Source organism: Erpetoichthys calabaricus, chromosome 9 (genome assembly GCF_900747795.2).
Source record: "Erpetoichthys calabaricus chromosome 9, fErpCal1.3, whole genome shotgun sequence".
NCBI classification, from domain to species: domain Eukaryota; kingdom Metazoa; phylum Chordata; class Cladistia; order Polypteriformes; family Polypteridae; genus Erpetoichthys; species Erpetoichthys calabaricus.
In genome coordinates this window covers 11,441,360-11,465,709 of record NC_041402.2, presented here as the reverse complement: position 1 = coordinate 11,465,709, position 24,350 = coordinate 11,441,360, and the positions used below count along the sequence as shown (strand labels likewise).

At 40.8% G+C, this 24,350-nt stretch overlaps 1 protein-coding gene across 1 annotated transcript in view; it reads left to right on the top strand.

The window, feature by feature from the left end:
* The window catches only part of adgrd2 (adhesion G protein-coupled receptor D2), a 324,978-nt gene that overhangs the window by 15,991 nt on the left and 284,637 nt on the right, over positions 1-24,350 (top strand). Inside the window, exons 2-3 of the mRNA XM_051931976.1 lie at positions 19,804-19,920; positions 21,888-21,970. Of these exons, the coding sequence (XP_051787936.1) occupies positions 19,804-19,920; positions 21,888-21,970 (200 nt within the window). The remainder of the gene's footprint in view (positions 1-19,803; positions 19,921-21,887; positions 21,971-24,350) is intronic.

Here is a 24,350-nt window from a genome sequence, read left to right as displayed (position 1 = left end):
AGTCTTCTTAATGGCTCCTAAACACTGTCTGGATATAGATAATGATGAGTTCACTGTGACTCCTAAATCCTTTAATCTTTCCTCATCCCCTTACCCCTGTAATCAGCCCAGTTGCTCTTCTCTGGACTTTTTCTTGTGCTGTTATGTCCTTTTTGTAGCCTGGAGAACAAAATGTCACCCAGTACTCCAGCTGAGTCCTCACCAGTGTGTTATAAAGACTTCAGCATGACCTCACTGGACTTGTACTCCACACATCAAGGCGCTATATAACCTGACATTCTGTTAGCCTTCTTAATGGCTTCTGAACACCGTCTGGCAGTTGATAGAGATGACTCCACTACAACTCCTAAATCTTTCACATATGATGCCACTTGTAACCTGGGATGTATTCCAGGACTGGACCTCCCAGAGCTTCTCTGATGGCACCTGGTATACCTTCAGGCTTATTGGCCCCTTCGACCTTGCAAAGGGGGCTGAATAAGACAGGCATCTGTATCCTGTTGCCAGCAACTGTTGTCTTTGAAGATGAAAATTATCGGGCATCATTAACATTGGTGCCCCCTGCCAGGATAGGCTCATAGTGGACTCCTGTCCTGGATGCCACCAAACTCAGTATAATTTGTTTCCTGACTATGACCAGGTGGTTCGTCATTTGGTGGGTGTGGCACATGCTCCCCCTGACTATGACTTGTTTGTTAGTCTTGGCAACAGCAGGTCCAGCTAAGCGTTAGTTACACAAGGAGTTTCCACAGGGCTCTGTCCTCGGCCCTCTTCTCTTCTGTATTTATATGCTTCCCCTTGGCCATATTATCCGTAGCTTTGGACTGGGTTATCATTTTTATGCAGATGACACTCAGCTCTACTACAGTGTTAAAAGTAGAACTTCGTCAGAGCTCTCTCAGCTCACAACCTGCCTTAGTGAAATTAAAACCTGGATGGAGCAGAACTCTTTAAAATTAAATTGCAACAAAACTGAACTCCTGCAAATTGGACTAAAATGCAACTTAATAAAATGAGCTCCTTCCCAGTCCATCGTGATCTCATCAGACCTGCCTCTACTGTAAAGAATCTTGGTGTCACTTTTGATTCCTCCCTCCTCTATTCCGCCCACATAAATCACATTAAGAAACTTTCTTATTTTCACCTCCGTAACATATTCCCGTGTTCGCTCCTTCCTCTCCTTTTCTAACACTGAGAAACTTGTCCATGCTTTTATCACATCCCGTATCGATTATTGTAATTCCCTACTGGCAGGTGCCCCTTCTAATCTTATATCACAGCTCCAGCTTATTCAAAACTCGGCTGCAAGAGTCCTTACTCGAACCAGCAGCAGTGAGCACATCACACCCATCCTGCTCCGTCTCCACTGGCTCCCCGTGTCTTACAGAATCGAATATAAAATCCTACTAATAACCTACAAAGCTTTAAATAACCTCACGCCAAACTACATCAGTGACCTTCTCCATCACTATGTGCCTGCCCCGCCCACTAAGGTCCTCTAATTCTGGCAATCTTGTTGTGCCCCTCACTAATCTACACTCCATGGGTGACAGCAGGGCCTTCAGCTGTATAGCGCCCAGACTCTGGAATGACCTACCGAAATTAATCAGATCAGCTGACTCCATGAATTCTTTTAAAAAACAACTCAAAACTCATCTGTTCAGGAAGGCTTTTAGCTCTACTTGACTTATTACCTTTCTCTCAGTTTACTTCTCTGTCAAGATGCTAATGTAACCTGTGTGTGTGTGTGTGTGCGAGATCATCAATTATGTTGTCTCTTAGGCTTTATCTCTGAATTCACTGTCGTAATCTTCTTTATTTATTTATCTGGTTTGTACAATGCTATATACTTTATACCCTGCTATTCTGTAAGTGCCTTGAGCATGGGAAAGGCACTATATAAATAAAATGTATTATTATTATTATGAAAACTATTAACGTGACTCATGCCTGGTATTTATTACCAAGTTCAAAGATGCCAGTCAGCTTGATGAAGTATTCATTTAGCAGAAGGCAAAAAAGATGACATTTCTAAAAGAACCAATCAGCCTCAACTGTTCCACAGTTCTTGGAATTTTATAAATTAAAACTCAAGGTCAATCTTATTCACAGTGATAATTGTGAGGAAAGAAACGACTTTTAAAAAGAGCAGAGGATGATGCTGGATTTAGGTATCAGTAGCTGGTTATTGGTTATGTTAAAATGAACTTATTTAAAGTCACGTTTCATTAATAGCTATTCACTCAACAACTTGTACAGGTCTACAGCATTCAATCAGTCTTAAATTTTAAAAGTCTGATTGCGCAAAACACATTATTAACACATTGAAATAATTTTTGTAACTTTTCTTTTGTATCTGTGGAGTCTTCTAAGGTACTAAATAATGCTAAATGAAAAACGGAGTGTGTCTCCTCTGCAAATCTGGGACCCCTTGATTGAAGTTCACATTCCGTACAACTGAGTTTACAATGCACCGTGAGTGTGTGTGTGTGTGTGTGTGTGTGTGTGTGTGTGTGTGTTTTTGTAATTATGTACTGATAATACATCCTTTGGAATATAAAACAGGTATATTAATAACCTGAAAAGCAGGAATGTGGCATTATGAGGACACATTAGAAAAACTATAAAGGGCAGCAAGCTCAAGGATAAATCTCTTGAATATATAATGCCTTCATCTGCATGTACAAATAACCTTTATGATAAAAATTTCTTTTTGTTTAGTTTGGTCTCAATAAAGAAACCGATCAGTCACTGCATAGTTGTCGGTAAATTGAATAGTGGAGTACACGTGTGTGGAGTGCTTTAAATCGGTGCTGAGCTCTGAGCCACCCAACTGAGAACGCTGCGGTTTGATCACAAAAAAGCTTTTGGGGAGACGCTTCTCCTCAACACAGATGTCTTCTCTTGATATTGATCATTATGACTCGGGCACCGCCACGAGTGGCAGCCTTTCCAGCAGCTCCGTGTATGACTTTATCTTTCTGCCTTTTTCTCTATTTCATTGATCACTCCTACCACTTTCTTTTATGTGGACTCGTTCCCTGGACACTTTTTACTACTTGTCTATTCAATTAGTCAACTTCTAGCACTGAGAACAAAGGCCCGTGCCGGTGTGGTTCCCTATTTACCTGACAAGGTAAGAAGGCCGTATCGTGGCAGCAGAGCCCGCGCTAAGATAAAGGCTAAGCAGCTAGCGAGGAAGTGGCGATACAAGCCTTCAGTGCCTTCTGTGATCTTGAGAAATGTGAACTCACTACCAAATAAGATCGATGAAATGGCTGCGCTGGTGAAAAATGTCAGGACCTACAGAGAATGCAGTTTGTTGTGCTTTTGTGAAACGTGGCTAACAACTAACATCCCAGATGCTAACGTGGAGCTACCCGGGGTTTAGCACAGTTAGAGCGGACAGAGACGCAAATACCTGCGGGAAGCGGAAAGGAGGAGGACTCGCTCTCTATGTGAATGCAAGGTTTGGATGCAACCCTGGACATGTAAACCTCAAAATCTCCAGTTGTTGCAGGGACATCGAACTGTTGGCCGTAAGTCTGCGTCCCTATTACTTGCCCAGAGAGTTTGGACACGTCATTGCTGTTATTGTTTACATCCCTTCTCAGGCGGACGTGGAGATAGCGGGTGACATCATCCACTCCGCTGTTGCTAAACTACAAACACAGCACCCCGAGGCGCTTGTGCTAATCGCTGGAGACTTTAACCATGTGACGCTGGACAAAACATTACCTGCCTTCTCCCAGTATGTGGATTGTAACACCCGGGGAAATAGGATTATTGACCTTCTGTATGCAAACGTTAAAGACGCATACAGCGCCACCCTGCTGCCTGTGCTTGGGAAAGCAGATCATAACCTGGTTCTGCTTCAGCGTCACTACAAACCAAGAGTGAGGGAGCTACCTACAACCACACGCTCATTCAGGAAGTGGTCCCCTCAGGCAGAGCAGGCTCTGATAGACTACTTTGGAACTACGGACTGGGATATCCTGCAGGGTTCATATAGTGAGAACATTGAGGAGGTTGTTGACTACATCAACTTCTGTATGGACATTGTAGTTCCAGTAAGAACAGTGCACTGCTATGCTAACAACAAGCCATGGATTACAAGTGACATCAAGGACCTTTTGAACCAGAAGAAAAGGGCTTTTAAAGGCGGTGATCAGCATGAGCTCAAGCGCGTGCAGAAGGAAGTCCAAGTCCAGCTCAGGGCGGTGAAGGAGCAGTACAGGAGAAAGCTGGAGCAGAAATTGCAGAATAACAGCATGAAGGAAGTGTGGGATGGGATGAAGATTATCACTGGCTGCAGTTCGAAGTGGGGTGCCACCATCGAGAGAGATGTGGAGAGAGCAAACCTGATGAACAACTTCTTTAACAGGTTTAACCACCCTAACCAACTCTCACCTCAGAGTACTGCACCCTCCACCCATTCTTCTGCTGACACCAGCATAGGAGAGAGTTTCCCCCCACCCACAATTACAGCATCCCAGGTAAGCAGAGAGCTGAGGAGACTTCGTGCCAGCAAAGCAGTGGGTCTAGATGGAGTATCGCCATGACTGTGCCTGTGCGTTGGAGCTGGGGTGTCCTCTACAGCGCATCTTCAACCTGAGCCTGGAACAGGGGAGAGTCCCGAGGCTTTGGAAAACATCTTGTATCACCCCAGTCCCAAAGGTATCACGTCCTAGTGAGCTGAAAGACTTCTGGCCTGTCGCACTGACGTCACATGTGATGAAGACCATGGAATGGCTGTTGCTTCACCACTTGAGGCCACAGGTCCGCCACGCCCTCGACCCTCTGCAGTTCGCATACCAGGAGAAGGTGGGAGCGGAGGATGCCATCATCTACATGCTACACCGATCCCTCTCCCACTTGGACAGAGGCAGTGGTGCTGTAAGAATTATGTTTCTAGACTTCTCTAGCGCCTTCAACACCATCCAACCTCTACTCCTTAGGGACAAGCTGACAGAGATGGGAGTAGATTCATACCTGATGGCATGGATCGTCGACTATCTTACAGACAGTCCTCAGTATGTGCGTCTCGAGAACTGCAGGTCTGACATTGTGGTCAGCAACACAGGAGCGCCGCAGGGGACTGTACTTTCTCCAGTCCTGTTCAGCCTGTATACATCAGACTTCCAATACAACAAAAGTTTGCTGATGACACTGCTATCGTGGGCTGCATCAGGAGTGGGCAGGAGGAGGAGTATAGGAACCTAATCAAGGACTTTGTTAAATGGTGCGACTCAAACCACCCACACCTGAACACCAGTAAAAGCAAGGAGCTGGTGGTGGATTTTAGGAGACCCAGGCCCCTCACGGACCCCGTGATCATCAGAGGTGACTGTGTGCAGAGGGTGCAGACCTATAAATATCTGGGAGTGCAGCTGGATGATAAATTGGACTGGACTGTCAATACTGATGCTCTGTGCAAGAGAGGACAGAGACGACTATACATCCTTAGAGGGCTGGCGTCCATCAACATCTGCAATAAGACGGTTCTGGTGAGCGCCCTCTTCTACACGGTGTTGTGCTGGGGAGGCAGCATAAAGAAGAAGGACGCCTCACACCTGGACAAACTGATGAGGAAGGCAGGCTCTGTTGTAGGCACGGAGCTGGACAGTTTGACATCCGTGGCAGAGCGACGGGCGCTGAGCAGACTCCTGTCAATCATGGAGAATCCACTGAACAGGATCATCTCCAGACAGAGGAGCAGCTTCAGAGACAGACTGCTGTCACCGTCCTGCACCACTGACAGACTGAGGAGATCGTTCCTCCCCCACACTATGCGACTCTTCAATTCCACCCGGTTATGGGTTTAAACATTGAGAGCTCAGTTTTTTTATTTTTAATAAATTTGCAAAAACCTCAAGTAAATTTTTTTCACGTTGTCATTATGGGGTGTTGTGTGTAGAATTCTGAGGAAAAAAATGAATTTAATCCATTTTGGAATAAGGCTGTAACATAACAAAATGTGGAGAAAGTGATGTGCTGTGAATACTTTCCAGATGCACTGTATATCATGCTACCATGTTTCTTCTGTATTGTCCCCACTTTATTCTATATTATGGTACTGTATCAGTTCTATACAGCCCACACTTTATTCTGTTATATACTGTACCATCCTGCCATGTTAATTCTATACGGTCCAATTTTTATTTTATATTGTGCTACCAAATCAGTTGTACACAGCCCACACTTTACTCTGTATTGTACTCAAGTATTAATTCTATCTATTCCACACTTGATTTTATATTGTGCTACTGTTTCAGTTGTATCCACTCCAAACTTTATTTTATATTGTGCTTCCTGTATCCATTGTGTAGAGCCCACGCTTTATTCTATGGTAAATTGTGCCACTATGTCAGTTCTTTACAGCACACACTTTATTCCGCTGTGTCAATTCTATACAGCCCACCCTTTACTCTATATTGTGGTACCGTATCAGTTCTATACAACAACAACAACATTTATTTATATAGCACATTTTCATACAAATAATGTAGCTCAAAGTGCTTTACATAATGAAGAAAAGAAAAATAAAAGACAAAGTAAGAATTAAAATAAGACAACATTAATTAACATAGAATAAGAGTAAGGTCCGATGGCCAGGGAGAACAGGAAAAACAAAACAAACTCCAGATGGCTGGAGAAAAAATAAAATTTGCAGGGGTTCCAGACCACGAGACCTCCCAGTCCCCTCTTGATTTTATATTGCGCTACTGTTTCAATTCTGTACAGTTCAAGTTTTATTTTATATTGTGCTATAGAATCCAATGTATATCGCCCACGATATTCTATAGTATATCGTGCTACCATGTCAGTTCTTTACAGTCCACACTTTATTTTATATTACCTGTTGTATCAGGATGAGACCATGGTCCTCAGCCAGAAAAGGGTGGATTGCCCTCTCAGGGTTGGTAGCGAGATCCTGCCTCAAGTGGAGGAGTTCAAGTATCTCGGGGTCTTGTTCACGAGTGAGGGAAGAATGGAGCGTGAGATCGACAGGCGGATCGGTGCGGCGTCCACAGTATAGCGGGCTCTGCATCAGTCTGTCGTGGTGAAAAAGGAGCTGAGCCGCAAGGCGAAGCTCTCAATTTACCAGTCGATCTATGTTCCTACCCTCACCTATGGTCATGAGCTATGGGTAGTGACCGAAAGAACGAGATCGCGAATACAAGCGGCTGAAATGTGTTTCCTCCGCAGGGTGTCTGGGCTTTCCCTTAAAGATAGGGTGAGAAGCTCAGTCATCTGGGAGGGGCTCAGAGTAGAGACGCTGCTCCTCCGCATCGAGAGGAGTCAGATGAGGTGGCTCGGGCATCTGATCAGGATGCCTCCTGGACGCCTCCCTGGTGAGGTGTTCCGGGCACGTCCAACCGGGAGGAGGCCCCGGGGAAGACCCAGGACACGCTGGAAGGACTATGTCTCTCGACTGGCCTGGGAACGCCTTGGGATTCTCCCGGAAGAGCTAGAAGAAGTGGCCGGGGAGAGGGAAGTCTGGGCATCTCTGCTCAAGCTGCTGCCCCCGTGACCCGACCTCGGATAAGTGGAAGAGGATGGATGTTGTATCAGGAATTTTGTTATAGATAGATAGATAGATACTTTATTAATCCCAAGGGGAAATTCACACACTCCAGCAGCAGCATACTGATAAAAAACAATATTAAATTAAAGAGTGATAACAATGCAGGTATACAGACAGACAATAACTTTGTATAATGTTAACGTTTACCCCCCCGGATGGAATTGAAGAGTCGCATAGTGCGGCGGAGGAACGATCTCCTCAGTCTGTCAGTGGAGCAGGACGGTGACAGCAGTCTGTCGCTGAAGCTGCTCCTCTGTCTGGAGATGATCCTGTTCAGTGGATGCAGTGGATTCTCCATGATTGACAGGAGTCTGCTCAGCGCCCGTCGCTTCGCCACGGATGTCAAACTGTCCAGCTCCATGCCAACAATTGAGCCTGCCTTCCTCACCAGTTTGTCCAGGCGTGAGGCGTCCCTCTTTTTTATGCTGCCTCCCCAGCACACCACCGCGTAGAAGAGGGCGCTCGCCACAACCGTCTGATACCGTTATCTCCATTCTCCATGAAAATATGACATTAAATTTTGCTTCTGGCCATCACTACAAAGCACATGGGGTAAGTAACATGCTAAATAAAAAGCACCACTTTTAGGTGGGGTACTCCTCAACATTTGTTTCTCAGGTGGTCCGTATGCTTATCGATGCCAATGAGGTTACATACAGTAGTAGAGAGGTGCGTGGTTCAGTTATATTTGCCTTCCACTTGTTGTTTCAAGTCTCATACCAGTCTGGTTTTGAAGAGTTTTTATTTCTATGGAATTTAAATAATGCGTGCTCCTTCAGTTAGAGAAGTGAATCATTTTTATTTTCTTAATTTTACATTGATTATGCATTTCTGTCTTACTCTAATTTTAGATTTTCCGATTTTTGAAGTTTGTGTCTTTGTTTAATCAGTCCTAATTTTTCACCAGGAAGCATATCTTTTTTTTTTTGTTATTTAATTTTGTTACATTTTTTCCTGATTTCTGTCCCAGTTGTTAATTTAGTATTTTGCTTTGGCACTTTGCACCTTATTAAGCTGTTTGATTTCCATTGTCACAATGTGACTTGTTATGGATCATGTCACCAGAAGTGGCACAATTGATGTCATCAGCATGATGCTATAAAAAGCGGTGCATCAGATACATCATCATCCCAAGTTTGCCTATAAAAAACTAAAAAAACAATCTTTTGTGCGTCACATTTGTTAGTTTATAAGGCGAAGATCTTCTGGTTCCTGACTTTTGTTTCTGTATTCTTTGCTACAATTCCTTAAGCCTTGTACGAGGAAAGTCTGCCATAAGTTAATGGGGATTTCTAGGAAAGGAAATGCTAAAGAAAGCCAGAATTGAAACCAAAGGTCTGACCTATCATTTGTCAAAGCTAAGTTTATAATCAAACAATAAAGTTTCAGATGAGGTCTCAGGAGCACTGTCCTAATGGTGGCTCTGACGCTAGGGATCTGCACTGGCAATCGGAAAGGTTGCCGGTTCGAATCCCGTAAATGCCAAAAGGGACTCTGCTCTGTTGGGCCCTTGAGCAAGGCCCTTAACCTGCAATTGCTGATCACTTTGAGTAGTGATAAAAGCGCTATATAAATGCAAAGAATTATTATTATTATTACTGTGTAGCTTAAGCATTAGCGGCTTTGATTTATACTTGTAACCCAATATTCTATTTGTCCTTCTAATCGCTCCTGTACTCCCCTTGATGGTGGGCCGTTATGAGGCCATTGTGGCTCCATAGGTTTTCTGATAGGGTGTGCTTTTAAGTGTAAGATCTTCCACAGTATAATTGTATCTAATATCTTTTAACATCTAACATGTGTAAAGCATTACATTCATTTCAGTTAAACTCCATCCATCATATATCATTTCAACTCCATTGCCTTTAAAGATCCTCTTATAACGATTCTGCTGATACTGAAGGTATCTCTTCCCAATTATTTGGTGTTTTCATCCTAAAATGGAGCCTTCTTATTGGTAGCATGTTATTTGAAAGCACTAAGGGAGTCCACTTTTCACATCACACATATTGGAGGGGGGCGGTATGGTGGCGCAGTGGGTAATGCTGCTGCCTCGCAGTAAGGAGACCTGGGTTCACTTCCTGGGTCCTCCCTGCGTGGAGTTTGCATGTTCTCCCCGTGTACTCCGGTTTTCTCCCACAGTCCAAAGACATGCAGGTTAGGTGCACTGGCAATCCTAAATTGTCCCTAGTGTGTGCTTGGTGTGTGGGTGTGTGTGCCCTGTGGTGGGCTGGCGCCCTGCCCGGGATTTGTTCCTGCCTTGCACCCTGTGCTGGCTAGGATTGGCTCCAGCAGACCCCTGTGTTAGGATATATCAGCTTGGATAATGACTGACTGACATCTTGGAGAGGTATCACACACCACACCTCTTGCAAATTTTGCTCTCATCTGCGTACTGTATGATGCATTCCTTTTAATTGGATCAACAGCCTGTCATGTGAAACCTAAGTTATCAAAGGCTTTTTCATTATCAAAATAACTACTGTAATAATGTCCTTCTTGTCAAAACCGTTTGCTGTTCTCCAGTATCCTCCGTATTTAGAGGCCATCTTATTTTTCCAATATTTTTAAGATGGAAAAAGCAGAATTTGGTATGTTATAAAAGTTGTACTGGTGTCAAAAATAATGTCTAAGTTGCATTCTGATTCTGTAAAATTGTGAATTTCCCCTTGGGATTAATAAAGTATCTATCTATCTATCTATCTATCTATCTATCTATCTATCTATCTATCTATCTATCTATCTATTATATAGTGCCTTTCATATCTATCTATCTATCTATTATATAGTGCCTTTCATATCTATCTATCTATCTATTTATTATATAGTGCCTTTCATATCTATCTATCTATCTATCTATCTATCTATCTATCTATCTATCTATCTATCTATTATATAGTGCCTTTCATATCTATCTATCTATCTATCTATTATATAGTGCCTTTCATATCTATCTATCTATCTATCTATCTATCTATCTATCTATCTATCTATCTATCTATCTATCTATCTATCTATTATATAGTGCCTTTCATATCTATCTATCTATCTATCTATCTATCTATTATATAGTGCCTTTCATATCTATCTATCTATCTATCTATTATATAGTGCCTTTCATATCTATCTATCTATCTATCTATCTATTATATAGTGCCTTTCATATCTATCTATCTATCTATCTATCTATCTATCTATCTATCTATCTATCTATCTATCTATCTATCTATCTATTATATAGTGCCTTTCATATCTATCTATCTATCTATCTATCTATCTATCTATCTATCTATTTATTATATAGTGCCTTTCATATCTATCTATCTATCTATTATATAGTGCCTTTCATATCTATCTATCTATCTATCTATCTATCTATCTATCTATCTATCTATCTATCTATCTATCTATCTATCTATCTATCTATCTATCTATCTATCTATCTATTATATAGTGCCTTTCATATCTATCTATCTATCTATTTATTATATAGTGCCTTTCATATCTATCTATCTATCTATCTATCTATCTATCTATCTATCTATTATATAGTGCCTTTCATATCTACCTATCTATCTATCTATTATATAGTGCCTTTCATATCTATCTATCTATCTATCTATCTATCTATCTATCTATCTATCTATTATATAGTGCCTTTCATATCTATCTATCTATCTATCTATCTATCTATCTATCTATCTATCTATCTATCTATCTATCTATCTATCTATCTATCTATTATATAGTGCCTTTCATATCTATCTATCTATCTATCTATCTATCTATCTATCTATCTATCTATCTATCTATCTATCTATCTATCTATCTATCTATCTATTATATAGTGCCTTTCATATCTATCTATCTATCTATCTATCTATCTATCTATCTATTTATTATATAGTGCCTTTCATATCTATCTATCTATCTATTTATTATATAGTGCCTTTCATATCTATCTATCTATCTATCTATCTATCTATCTATCTATCTATCTATCTATCTATCTATCTATCTATCTATCTATCTATTATATAGTGCCTTTCATATCTATCTATCTATCTATCTATTATATAGTGCCTTTCATATCTATCTATCTATCTATCTATCTATCTATCTATCTATCTATCTATCTATCTATCTATCTATCTATCTATCTATCTATCTATCTATCTATCTATTATATAGTGCCTTTCATATCTATCTATCTATCTATCTATTATATAGTGCCTTTCATATCTATCTATCTATCTATCTATCTATCTATCTATCTATCTATCTATCTATCTATCTATCTATTATATAGTGCCTTTCATATCTATCTATCTATCTATCTATCTATTATATAGTGCCTTTCATATCTATCTATCTATCTATCTATCTATCTATCTATCTATCTATCTATCTATCTATCTATCTATCTATCTATCTATCTATCTATCTATCTATCTATCTATTATATAGTGCCTTTCATATCTATCTATCTATCTATCTATCTATCTATCTATCTATCTATCTATCTATCTATCTATCTATCTATCTATCTATCTATCTATCTATCTATCTATCTATCTATCTATCTATTATATAGTGCCTTTCATATCTATCTATCTATCTATCTATCTAGACCAGGGATTCTCAAAGTCGATCCTGGGGGCCCATTGTGGCTTCAGGTTTTTACTTCAACCAGATTCCTAATCTGTGTAAACAACTGATCACACTGATCTCACTTAATTAGCTGGTATTTATTTTTCCTCTTCTGTTATTCTACATTAAAAAAGTACAGAGGCGTGATTTTTACATTTATAAGACATTTAGAAATATTTCTGCTTTTGCTACAGATTTAAATGCTTAACTCACTTTTGTTGATTTCCTTCTATTTTGCCCTTTCTCTGTGCAGTTTGCTCCCTTGGTCATATCTTAATAACGACAATTGAAAACGAGTAGAGCAGACACGCTGGCAAACAACACTGAATCTTCAACGGCTGCAACTACTTTAGCGTTAGGCCCAGTAATTACAGGGTGGTCCAGATCTAATTTTTTTTTTTTTGCTCTTTATTTCGCCTTATACAATTTCTTGTATTAGGAATTTGTTAGTTTTCGCATACCCCTTGGGGTCAGAGCGCAGGGTCAGCCATTGTACATTGCCCCTGGAGCAATTACAGGTTAAGGGCCTTGCTCAAGGGCCCAGCAGAGCAGGATCTCTTTTGGCAGTGACGGGGATTTGAACTGGCAACCTTCAGGATACCAGCACAGATCCTTAGCCTCAGAGCCACCACTCCGCCCAACTGTTATGCAACTGTTCGACTGTCAACCGTCTCCCCGCCATTTTGGAATGCAGGGCAGGTGCTGCCATCTATTGGCAACAAAAAAAAAGAATTTTAAGTGAAATCTCTATGTGCAGGGCAGGTGCTGTGAATTCTCTATGTAATAAACTTAAGTTATAGTGTAATGAAAATTGCATAATTAGATCTGGACCACCCTATAGAAAACAATGGATTAATTAAACAATTAGAACACTCGGAAAAACAGAATGAACATCAAGATGAAACTATTGTTAAAAAGAAAAAAAAAAACATTATTCCCATATACCTGCTTAGTATATTTTAATATTTTTTAGTTTTCTAATTTCTGTATTGTTCCCAAAACACAGAATCTGGGAAATAACAGTTCACTTAATTAGCCCAGGATTCCAATTAAAAACAGAAGCTGGCTGAAACAAAAACCCACAGCCACAGGGGTCCCCAGGACCGACGTTGAGAACCCCTGATCTAGTCCTACTGAATTAACCCTTGTATACATGGGACTTTCAACAAACACTATTACATATCTCGGGTCATTAGAGACCCAGCATATTTCTATTCATAAATCAAGCCACAAATAACTGTAACTGTCCAAACCTTTATTGAAACCCTTTCCCTGAAGACTTCTTTTTTAACTAATTTTTTAAATTTAATTCCTTTTCATTTTTTATATTTATATATTATTAAACAACCATAGTCTGCTATTCAGCACTATAATCTAAGATTGCACCTACATTTTTGTCATCTGCCATCAGTGACAGGGACTCTTTCAAGGACTATGTTAATAAGCATCAGTGGCACTTCTTTTCTTAATTCTTGTTGCTCTAAACTTGTACATCCCTAAACATGATAGAAGTACAGCTGTAATGCCACCTTCTGGGTTTTTTCCCCAATTGTTTCGGTGAGAAGCTACTTCAGATGAGGTGGCTTATGCTGTTTCACTCTGTGTAGTTGCTGCCACTGCCAGCCCCTCTCACCTTCCTCCTCCTTGTCTGAGCTCTGTCCACTCAGGATCTAATAGCATCAGATTTCATACTCTATGCTGTGTTACTCTGTTGTTCATCGTTTGTCTCCTCTCTGTGTGCTTCTCGGTCTTCCTCTGATTCATCATTTCCCATCAACAACAGGAACGCTTTCAAAGGCTTCCTATGTTATTTACAATCAGAATGGCTTATAGATTGATCTCTTATCTCTCTAAACTCATATATACCTTGTGACAAATAGAGGCACTGTCGACCCCTTGAACCCTCAGACCAGATAAAAGTCCAAAATGAATATTTATTATTATAAATAAGTGCACAAAGCATCCTCCTCTCCACAATACTCAATAAATCCACAATAAACAATACTCAATCCTCCACTCCCAGACCCTTAGCCACCCTGCCTCCCAACTCAGCTCAACGTCTGGGATTTCCCACAGTCCTTTTATAGTCCTTGACCCGGAAGTGTTTCACCTCTCTCTGTCCATGTGACCATGAACAATTCTGGGTCAGATAAAAGCTACTTTTCTTCAACCTGGAAGTGTGTCATTCGCTCTGTCGCCGTGACTAAGACGCACGTCCGGGTTATAGGTGAAACAAAAGTCTCTGGGCCTTCCTGCAGCGTCCCCTGGAGGTTCCCATGGTATCCAGCAGGGCTGTGATGAAAAACTCCACTGTCCATGATGCCCTGCTGGAACTCGGGGCACCTCTATGTTGCAGGCAGGGCTCCACCTGGCGGCTTGAGGGTATTGGCCAGGATGAACGGCCGGCCATATTCCACAACCTAAATAATGAGCTACATGATAGAAGTCAGCTGGAATGGTACTTTTTTTTACCCACTTTTGCTTCTGTAAGAAGCTGTTTGAAGTGATGCTGCTTGTGCTGCCACCCTGACCTTCATTCTCCTGCTACTTGTCTGAGCTGTGCCCTTCTCCAATTTACTGCCCATGACATTCATGATCTGTTGGCATCAGAAGTGTCACTCTGCACTGCATCTGTCTGCGACTGATATCAACGACCGGGGCTCTTTCAAGGGCTTGTGGTGCTGATAAGCCTTGCGTCATTTTGTTTTTTATCTCTTACCTCTCTAAACATGTAAATACCTACAAAAAAAGTAACAAGATCGAAACACCGCCACAATGAACATATAGAGACACAAAGAAATCCTCTTCAATTCCACCCAGGGGGGTAAATGGAGTATGTGAATTTCCCCTTGGGATCTATCTATCTATCTATCTATCTATCTATCTATCTATCTATCTATCTATCTATCTATCTATCTATCTATCTATCTATCTATCTATCTATCTATCTATCTATCTATCTATCTATCTATCTATCTATCTATCTATCTATCTATCTATCTATCTATCTATCTATCTATCTATCTATCTATCTATCTATCTATCTATCTATCTATCGTCACACACGCGTGTTTAGGGGACAACCAAAGGGCCTGAATAAACGTAGTTTCACGCCAGACCAGGGGGTGACGAAGTGTGCTAATTCCCTCTTTCAATTCCTTGCCGACCATTCTCGGGAAATCCTGCCCTGTTCTGGGACAGCCAACGACGTCCCTTCCGATTCCGGTCCTGATGACATTACTTCCCCTGCAGGGGTTTAGGAATCCACCATCTTAAGAGAATGGTCAGTTCTGTTTTGGACTCAATCGTGTGAACATGTCTTTGCTTTTGAACAGATTTTGCAGCCAGGAAATATTATATGGATGGCTACCCCAAACCTTCCCAATGTCTCTTGGTCGTTCTTGTTACACTATCTATCTATTATATAGTGCCTTTCACATCTATCTATCTATCTATCTATCTATCTATCTATCTATCTATCTATCTATCTATCTATCTATCTATCTATCTATCTATCTATCTATCTATCTATCTATCTATCTATCTATCTATCTGCAAACTGCACAGGGTGCAAGGCAGAAACAAACCCCGGGCAGGGCACACGCACACCCACCAAGGCCATACTAAGGACAATTTACAATCGCCAATGCACCTAACCTGCATGTCTTTGGGAGGAAACCCACACAGACACGGGGAGAACATGCAAACTCCACACAGAGAAGACCCGGGAAGCAAACCCAGGTCTCCTTACTGCGAGCCAGCAGCGCCACCACTATGTCACCGTGCCGCGGGTTAAAAAGTAATAGTTAGATATTTATTTGCTTCTTTATCCCCAGATAAATTGTAAACAGTTCTGTCTTCTCTTTATTAAAGGCAGGTAATAATTATATGTCTACTCTTTTTAACCACTACACCACACTGCCTGTGCAATGTCTTTTTAATAATATTAATAAGGCACGTTTTGAGGGGGATATTATAGCTATGGGGGACTTTTAATTATATAAATATTAACTGGGCTAACCTTGCAAATAGTGGGGTACAAGAGCGGGAGTTTTGAGACATAATGTACTTCAGAAGAGGTCACCCACCTTGTTTTGTCTTGGTAGAGTAATATATATTGCTCTACTTTCCCCTATTGTATTATTAATATTTAGCCTTAGAATGCCTAATCTCACAGACTTACCACTGTTTATAAGGTATTATTGTATATAACTTATCCCCACCTTCCATTCTATATCTATAACCTCAGGCAATTAGATGTAGTAAAAAGACAAACAGAAGTTAAGTTACACATAAAATAATGTATTATTGGTAATATTCATAAATAATAACAATATGCAAAGTACATTTGAATATTGGCAACCATACAACCTGATTAAATGGTGATGTGTAGTTCAGGCGGCACACAGACTTGTAGTTACTTAAATGTCTCTAGTTAAGGCATCATTGGTGCTCAGCTTTCAGCCACATGTCTGTTCAAAATGGCTGCTGAGCTGTGCTCTTCATTGTGTTGTCTTCATCATCACAGGTTATCAAGAGAGATGCTTCTTTCAGATGTTGGTTGGTAAGAGAGAGATTGTGAGGTTAAACACATACATTTATAGATGTTCTGTCCAATCCCTAGAGCCAATAGGACATCATGGTACTTAAAAGCTTCTGATCCAAGCCAATTCCAAACAGCCATACCTCGGACCAAAGGGGGAATAGAACATCTTAACACCTGCCACATCCCAAACCATATGTTAAAGTACACCTTAGCCCTCTTGCGGGGTTAGAAATGACTTTAGCAAAGAAACACTCGGCAAACTGGTTTAAGACACACATCCCCCAAATCCTGTCGTAAAATTCAAACAGGCCCATTCCTCCTAAGGGGGGTAAACACTAAATTACATTGCTTTCCCTAAATTACAAATAAAGACATACAAAATATTTATCAAGTTATATGTAAAATCTCACATCACAACACACCTGAAGCTAAGTATGTTCAGACCCGGCCAGTAAATGGAGGGGAGACCATCTAGGAAAAGCTTGGGTTGTTGGTGAGGTGTGTGTCTGTTACCCTGTTACCCTGTGGTCTGTGTGTGTCAGTGCAGTGACGGGGACGCTGTGATGTAAAAATGTCACCACCCTTCAGGTGAGACGTAAAATCGAGGACCTGACTCTCTGTGGTCATAAAAGATCCCTGAGCATCCTTTGTAAAGAGTAGGGTGTATTCAGATGTCCAGGCTCAATAGCCCACCACGGCCTAGTCATTCCGACCCCCTAATCATCCCCTGTTTCTGACTGAGTATCTTTCTCAACCTTCACCACCTAACAGCTAATGTGTGGTGACCTTACTGGTGCAAAAAATGTCTGGTGTCACATCATCCAGGTGGATGCTACACATTAGTGGTGGTTGAAGTGGTTCCCCTATTATGAAAGTGCTTTGAGTAGTGAGTAAAGCACTATACAAATGTAAAGAATTATCATCATCACTATTATTATTATTATTTATTAATAATCAGTGACAATTTTTAAAACACCAGTGTGGGAGGAAGCCTTCCTAGATTTAGTATTCTGTAATAACCAGGACAGAACTGAGAGTGTCGAGATGACTGAACTGTTGGGGTCAAGTGACCATAATATAACACAATTCTCAATGTTTTGGCAGAGCAGAGATATAAAGACTAAAACTGTGAAGTTTAACTTTAGTAAGGCAAGTTTTGAACAGACGTAGCAACGTCTAAAAGGGATAAACTAGGAAGAACCTTTAAGAATGGAGATAATGGCGGTGGGCGGCACGGTGGCGCAGTGGGTTCGCTTCCCGGGTCCTCCCTGCATGGAGTTTGCATGTTCTCCCCGTGTCTGCGTGCGTTTCCTCCCACAGTCCAAAGACATGCAGATTTAGGTGCATTGGTGATTGTAAAAATTGCCCCTAGCGTATGGGTATGTGTGCCCTGTGGTGTGCCCTGCCCGGGGTTTCTTTCCTGCCTTGTGCCCTGTGCTGGCTGGGATTGGCTCCAGCAGACCCCCATGACCCTGTAGTTAGGATATAGTGGGTTGGATAATGGATGGATGGATAACGGAGGAGCAGTGGGACAGGTTTAAAAACATTTTTTACATGGAAAGCATGACAGGTACATCCCAAAATTTGGAATTAGTAGGAAATTGAAAAAAAAAAAGCTCTGCAGTGGGTTAACAAGCTGCAAAGAACAGAAATTTGATTTTTTTTTTTTCCTTTTCTTGTAACTATTTTTTTTAACGTCATGTAAAACACTTTGACCTGTGTATGAAAATGTGCTCTAAAAATAAATGGTGTTAAATTCAGAGCGTTCATAGGAAATTGTAACAGATGAGGCTTTTGTCCACCTCTTGAACCCTCAGGTACCACTCTTGACACGAGGTAAAAGTACAACTTCTATTTATTTTATTATTGTACAGTGCACCAAGCACTACACACACCACACTCATATACTTAATAAACTATTTCTCCAAAACACAATCCTCCACTCCCAGACACTTAGCCCACCTTCCTCCCAGCTCAGCTCCGTGTCTGGGCTTACCCAGAGTCCTTTTATAGCCCCTGACCCGGAAATGGTTCCATAGCCAAACCCACAAGTCCGTTTTCCTTCCGGGTCAGGGCAAACAGTTCTTTTCTTCATCCCGGGAGCACGTCGCTTCTTCCAGTCACGTGACTGAGATGCACTCCCGGGTTATAGGGCATACAAGAGTCCATGAGGCCCTTCACAGCGACTCCTGGCGGCCCCCAAGGTATCCAGCAGGGCTGTGTATAGAAACCACAAGGTCCATAAGGCCCTGCTGGAACTCGGGGCACCAATATGCTGTCCGGAGGGCTCCTCCTAGCGGCCTGGGGGTGAGGGCCGGACTGGAAAGCCGGCAATCCTCCACAGAAATGTAAGGATTTACTTCTTGAGGTAGCAAGAATGGTTGCGTCAAATATTTGAAAACTTTAAAATGTGTCAAAGTCAAGACGAGGGCTCAGCCATTTTAAAGGGGAGGATTATGTTTTAAAATCAGCTCTAAACTGAATTGAGCTCACGCAAATTGAGAAACTGCCTCAGTACCGCAGGTCGCGGAACAATAATGTCTAAAGAGTAATGAATATGTAGATGGATTTAGCCAAATGAACGTTCACGCCTTTTAATTTAGAGCCATCACTATTACTTTTATGTGTCAGCCACAGTAACAAAGCTGGGCTTCAACTTTCATTGTTTGTCTTCTTCGTTCTCTTTTGATTCTTTTAGGCATGCTAATATTGCTGTTCGCCTTTACTATTTGAATAATTATGCTTTCTTCATCAAAATTGTTGATCATTTAGTTCCTATGTGTCTATGTATTTTCTGTTATGTTCCTTGTTGTTTGTGGGTGGATCCTTAAGGGGCGGAGCCACCTATCCATCACCATTAAGGGACTGCCCTCAGCCCTATAAAGGCTGTGACAGCAAGCAGTCACATAATCCTCACTAACTCCTACAATGACATGAATCAAATCTTAAGTGACAAAGTACAACAGATTGTAGTCTTTTTATTTTTAATTATTTATATCTTCTTGTTTTTACCATACAGATCCCAGACAGTCTCCCATTGAAGAATGCAGGACACTCTCGAGTTCTTCATCATATCCACAGCAAAGTTTCAAAGTATGCAAAGAAGAACGTCCATTTGTCTGTAAAATACAAAAAGGTAAAAAAAAACAACCTCTTTTTACTTAGAGAAACAACTTTTATAACCAAAATGCAGAAAATCTCTTCAATCAGCTTTTATATTCTGCTTTTAGAATTGGCAGTGAAGCTCTTTTAATTTTTCATTTGTTATAAAGTCAAGTCAAGTCAAGTGGCTTTATTGTCACAACATCCATACACTGTACTACAGAATACATTGGCACTAAGTAACATTCCCCAGGACCGCAGTGCAACATATACATAAACATGAGACACGTGCAAGACAAGTAAAGAACCATATTACACTATCCACCTTAATAAAAGGATAAGTGTCTGTGTATCTGTCCAGTTGTTGTGTCTTTGTCATTCCAACAGATGGTGCATCACAAACATCTTCAGTAGTAAGCTGCATTGCATTTTTTATTCCAACAGATGGTGTGTCACAAATATTTGTTGTAATAAAATGTATTGCATTTTTCATTCCAACAGATGGCTCATCACAAACATTTGCATTAATAAAATGAACTGCATTTGTCATTCCCACAGAAGACACATTACAAACATTTGTAGTAACAAAATGTATTGCATCTGTCATTCCAACGGAAGACGCATCACAAACATGTGTAGTAGCAAAATGCATTGCAGTTGCTTTTCTAACAAATGGCTCATCACAAACATGTGCAATGATAAAATGTATTGCATTTGTCATTCCCAAAGAAGGCACATCACAAACATTTGTAGTAATAAAATGCATTGCATTTGCCGTTCCAACAGATGGCTCATCACAAACATCTGCATTAATAAAATGCATTGCATTTGTCATTCTAACAGATGGCTCATCACAAACATCTGCATTAATAAAATGCATTGCATTTGTCTTTCCCACAGAAGACACATCACAAACATTTGTAGTAATAAAATGTACTGCATCTGTCATTCCAACGGATGATGCATCACAAACATGTATAGTATTAAAATGCATTGCAGTTGCTTTTCTAACAAATGGCTCATCACAAACATCAACAATGATAAAATGTATTGCATTTGTCATTCCCACAGAAGACACATCATAAACATCTGCAGTAATAAAATTCATTGTGTTTATCATTCTAACAGATGGCACATCACAAACGTGCAGTAATAAAATGAATTGCTTTTGCCATTCCAACAGATGGTGCATCACAAACATTTGTAGCAACAAGATGCATTGCCTTTATCATTGCAATAGATGGCAAATCACAAACGTTTGTAGTAAAGCATTTTATTCCTACAAATGTTTGTGATGCATCTTGTGTTGCAATGACAAATGCAATGCATTTAATTACTGTGTTTGTGTTGAGCCATCTGTTGGAATGGGCAATGCAATGCATTTTATTGTAACATGCATTTCACATTCCAATAGATGGTGCCCTGCAAATGTTAACAATGAGTTCTACATTGTTTACTTAGATTTCGGCCTGTCTTAAGACGGGTAGCACAGCTGGTAAATAGACAAATAAATAAAGTAATAATAGTAAGGGAATAGATAGTAATCATTTGAAATAAATAAATAAATGGTGAAAACCTGCTCATCCACTCATAGAAAGAAAGTGCAAGTAAACAGTGACCAGGTGTTGATGTGGCCTCTGGAGCTGTGAATCAGCATGGCTAGCTGCTTTATGCATAAACTGCCCTTAAAACAGAGCCGGAGCAGTGGGTAGCCATTAAAGAATAAGTCGTAGAGTAAGCAGTCACATCTACCGCGTCCTGTGCTTACAATTCCATTCTAAGAGCAAATCCCCTTGAATGAAATTCTGCAATGTGCACTTCAATCACGTCTGAAATGTTTGATGTGTGATTTGAAAGTGTGGAGCAGAGGAGGGAAATCAAGTCCAAATGGGTCTTTCTTCCAAACGTTATGGAGGGTCCTGTAGATTGAGCCTAGAGCATTATTTTCTTGTTGTGAATGGAATTTGTTACGAGTGATGATGTGTTTTTATTTTCTGTTAGATTCCTACTTAAAACTGAAAGAATTTGAAGATAATGATAAACCCTTCATCACAAATTTGATTGAAGAATCCAACAGTCCTGTGGTAAGTGTTCGTTTTTATAGCATTGTCATTTGCACTTTTAGACGGGATGTCTAAGCCTTTGCTTTGCCTGTTTATTGTCCTCCTGTGTGCCAACTTTGGTCTGTACCACCATGTTTCTCTTTTCCACCATGTGGAAGACAAGTGGGCCACATTTACTAGTTAACAAATAGAAGGGTTTCATTGATGGATTCAGAATTTCTGAACAGCTTTCCATTTATTGGCTGTCCTAATGTCTTTGAAATCCGCCTTCATCCATATTCATATTTTTTTTATCCGTAGTCACCCCCCCCGACCCCAAACCGTTTGTGGTTCTTTGACATCTTTACACATAATATTTGTTAATTAGAGAAACGGTTAATTACAAGTAGTCCAGTCCTTCTACACCCAGGAATGAGTTTCTTTACCCTTTCAACTCAGCCCTATTATTTTGGACCTGCTGGTGGGACCGAACAGTCAGTTAGTCATTCTCCAACCCTCTATATCCTAATACAGGGTCACGAGGGTCTGCTGGAGCCAATCCCAGCCAACACAGGGCGCAAGGCAGGAACAAATCCCGGGCAGGGCGCCAACCCACCACAGGGGACTGAACAATAGTGCAATTTTTTTTAAACTGCATAAAACCATTCATCTGCTCAATGCCACAACTAAAGTGCAGCGTTTTGCCATTAAAATGCTGTATTGCCCACCCTGATTCCACACTGCAATATTTTTCTTTCTCAATGTTGGCCGAATTAACAATAGAATTCCTGAAGCCTACAAAAAACTTGGAATCCAGGGACACCTTAATTTCCTTCGCACCTCTCCATTTGCGCCTTTTGTGTTGTGAATGTGTCAATCAGCACAAGCAGCCAGCAGCCTGCTATCCCATCACCAACCAACGTCGCAGCTCAACTCGGGCAAAATGTTCTCCCAGCTCAAGTCTCTTTATCGCGGTGTGAGGTGCCTAGAGTTGTATTGGGTAAATAATATATTTGGAATACATGCATTTCATGTGTATTTCATGTCTACAGTCATCTGGGTAAGTGTAGGATGACAGGAAATGTGAGGCAAGAAATTCTAAAACAGAAATGTTTTTTGTACACTAAAACAGTGTACAAAAAACATTTATATGTTATAAGTAATAATGACAAAATTTTGACATGAAATGTATAACGTGTGAAGACTGAAGTCCAAATATCAAATAAACACTTTCTCAAAAGGTACAAGTATAACAAAACAAGTGTGCTTTTATTCCAGAACATAACCAAAGAAAAAGAAATCGGGTTAGGGTACAAAGCTGTGGCGACCACTTGGGTGGTGTAAGAACTGCTGGCTCGTAATCAAGAGGTTGTGGGTAAAGTCACAAATAGACTGCAGAGCTTCATGTGTTTGATTGACACGGGCCTGCTGGCAAAAAGTTGATCAAACAGAAGAAGTTCTACAGTCTACTTATGAATTTATGCTGTAGGAAGATAAGCAAATACAGTAAATCAATGTAAATAACATTTGATCTGGCGTTTACAGTGCATCCGGAAAGTATTCACAGCGCATCACTTTTTCCACATTTTGTTATGTTACAGCCTTATTCCAGAATAGATTAAATTCATTTTTTTCCTCAGAATTCTACACACAACACCCCATAATGATAACATAAAAAAAGTTTACTTGAGATTTTTGCAAATTTATTAAAAATAAAAAAATTGAGAAATCCCATGTCCATAAGTATTCACAGCCTTTGCTCAATACTTTGTCGATGTACCTTTGGCAGCAATTCCAGCCTCAAGTCTTGTTGAATACGATGCCACAAGCTTGGCACACCTATCCTTGGCCAGTTTGGCCCATTCCTCTTTGCAGCACCTCTCAAGCTCCATCAGGTTGGATGGGAAGCGTCGGTGCACAGCCATTTTAAGATCTCTCCAGAGATGTTCAATCGGATTCAAGTCTGGGCTCTGGCTGGGCCACTCAAGGACATTCACAGAGTTGTCCTGAAGCCACTCCTTTGATGTCTTGGCTGTGTGCTTAGGGTCGTTGTCCTGCTGAAAGATGAACCGTCACCCCAGTCTGAGGTCAAGAGCGCTCTGGAGCAGGTTTTCATCCAGGATGTCTCTGTACATTGCTGCAGTCATCTTTCCCTTTATCCTGACTAGTCTCCCAGTCCCTGACGCTGAAAAACATCCCCACAGCATGATGCTGCCACCACCATGCTTCACTGTAGGGATGGTATTGGCCTGGTGATGAGTGGTGCCTGGTTTCCTCCAAACGTGATGCCTGGCATTCACACCAAAGAGTTCAATCTTTGTCTCATCAGACCAGAGAATTTTCTTTCTCATGGTCTGAGAGTCCTTCAGGTGCCTTTTGACAAACTCCAGACGGGCTGCCATGTGCCTTTTACTAAACAGTG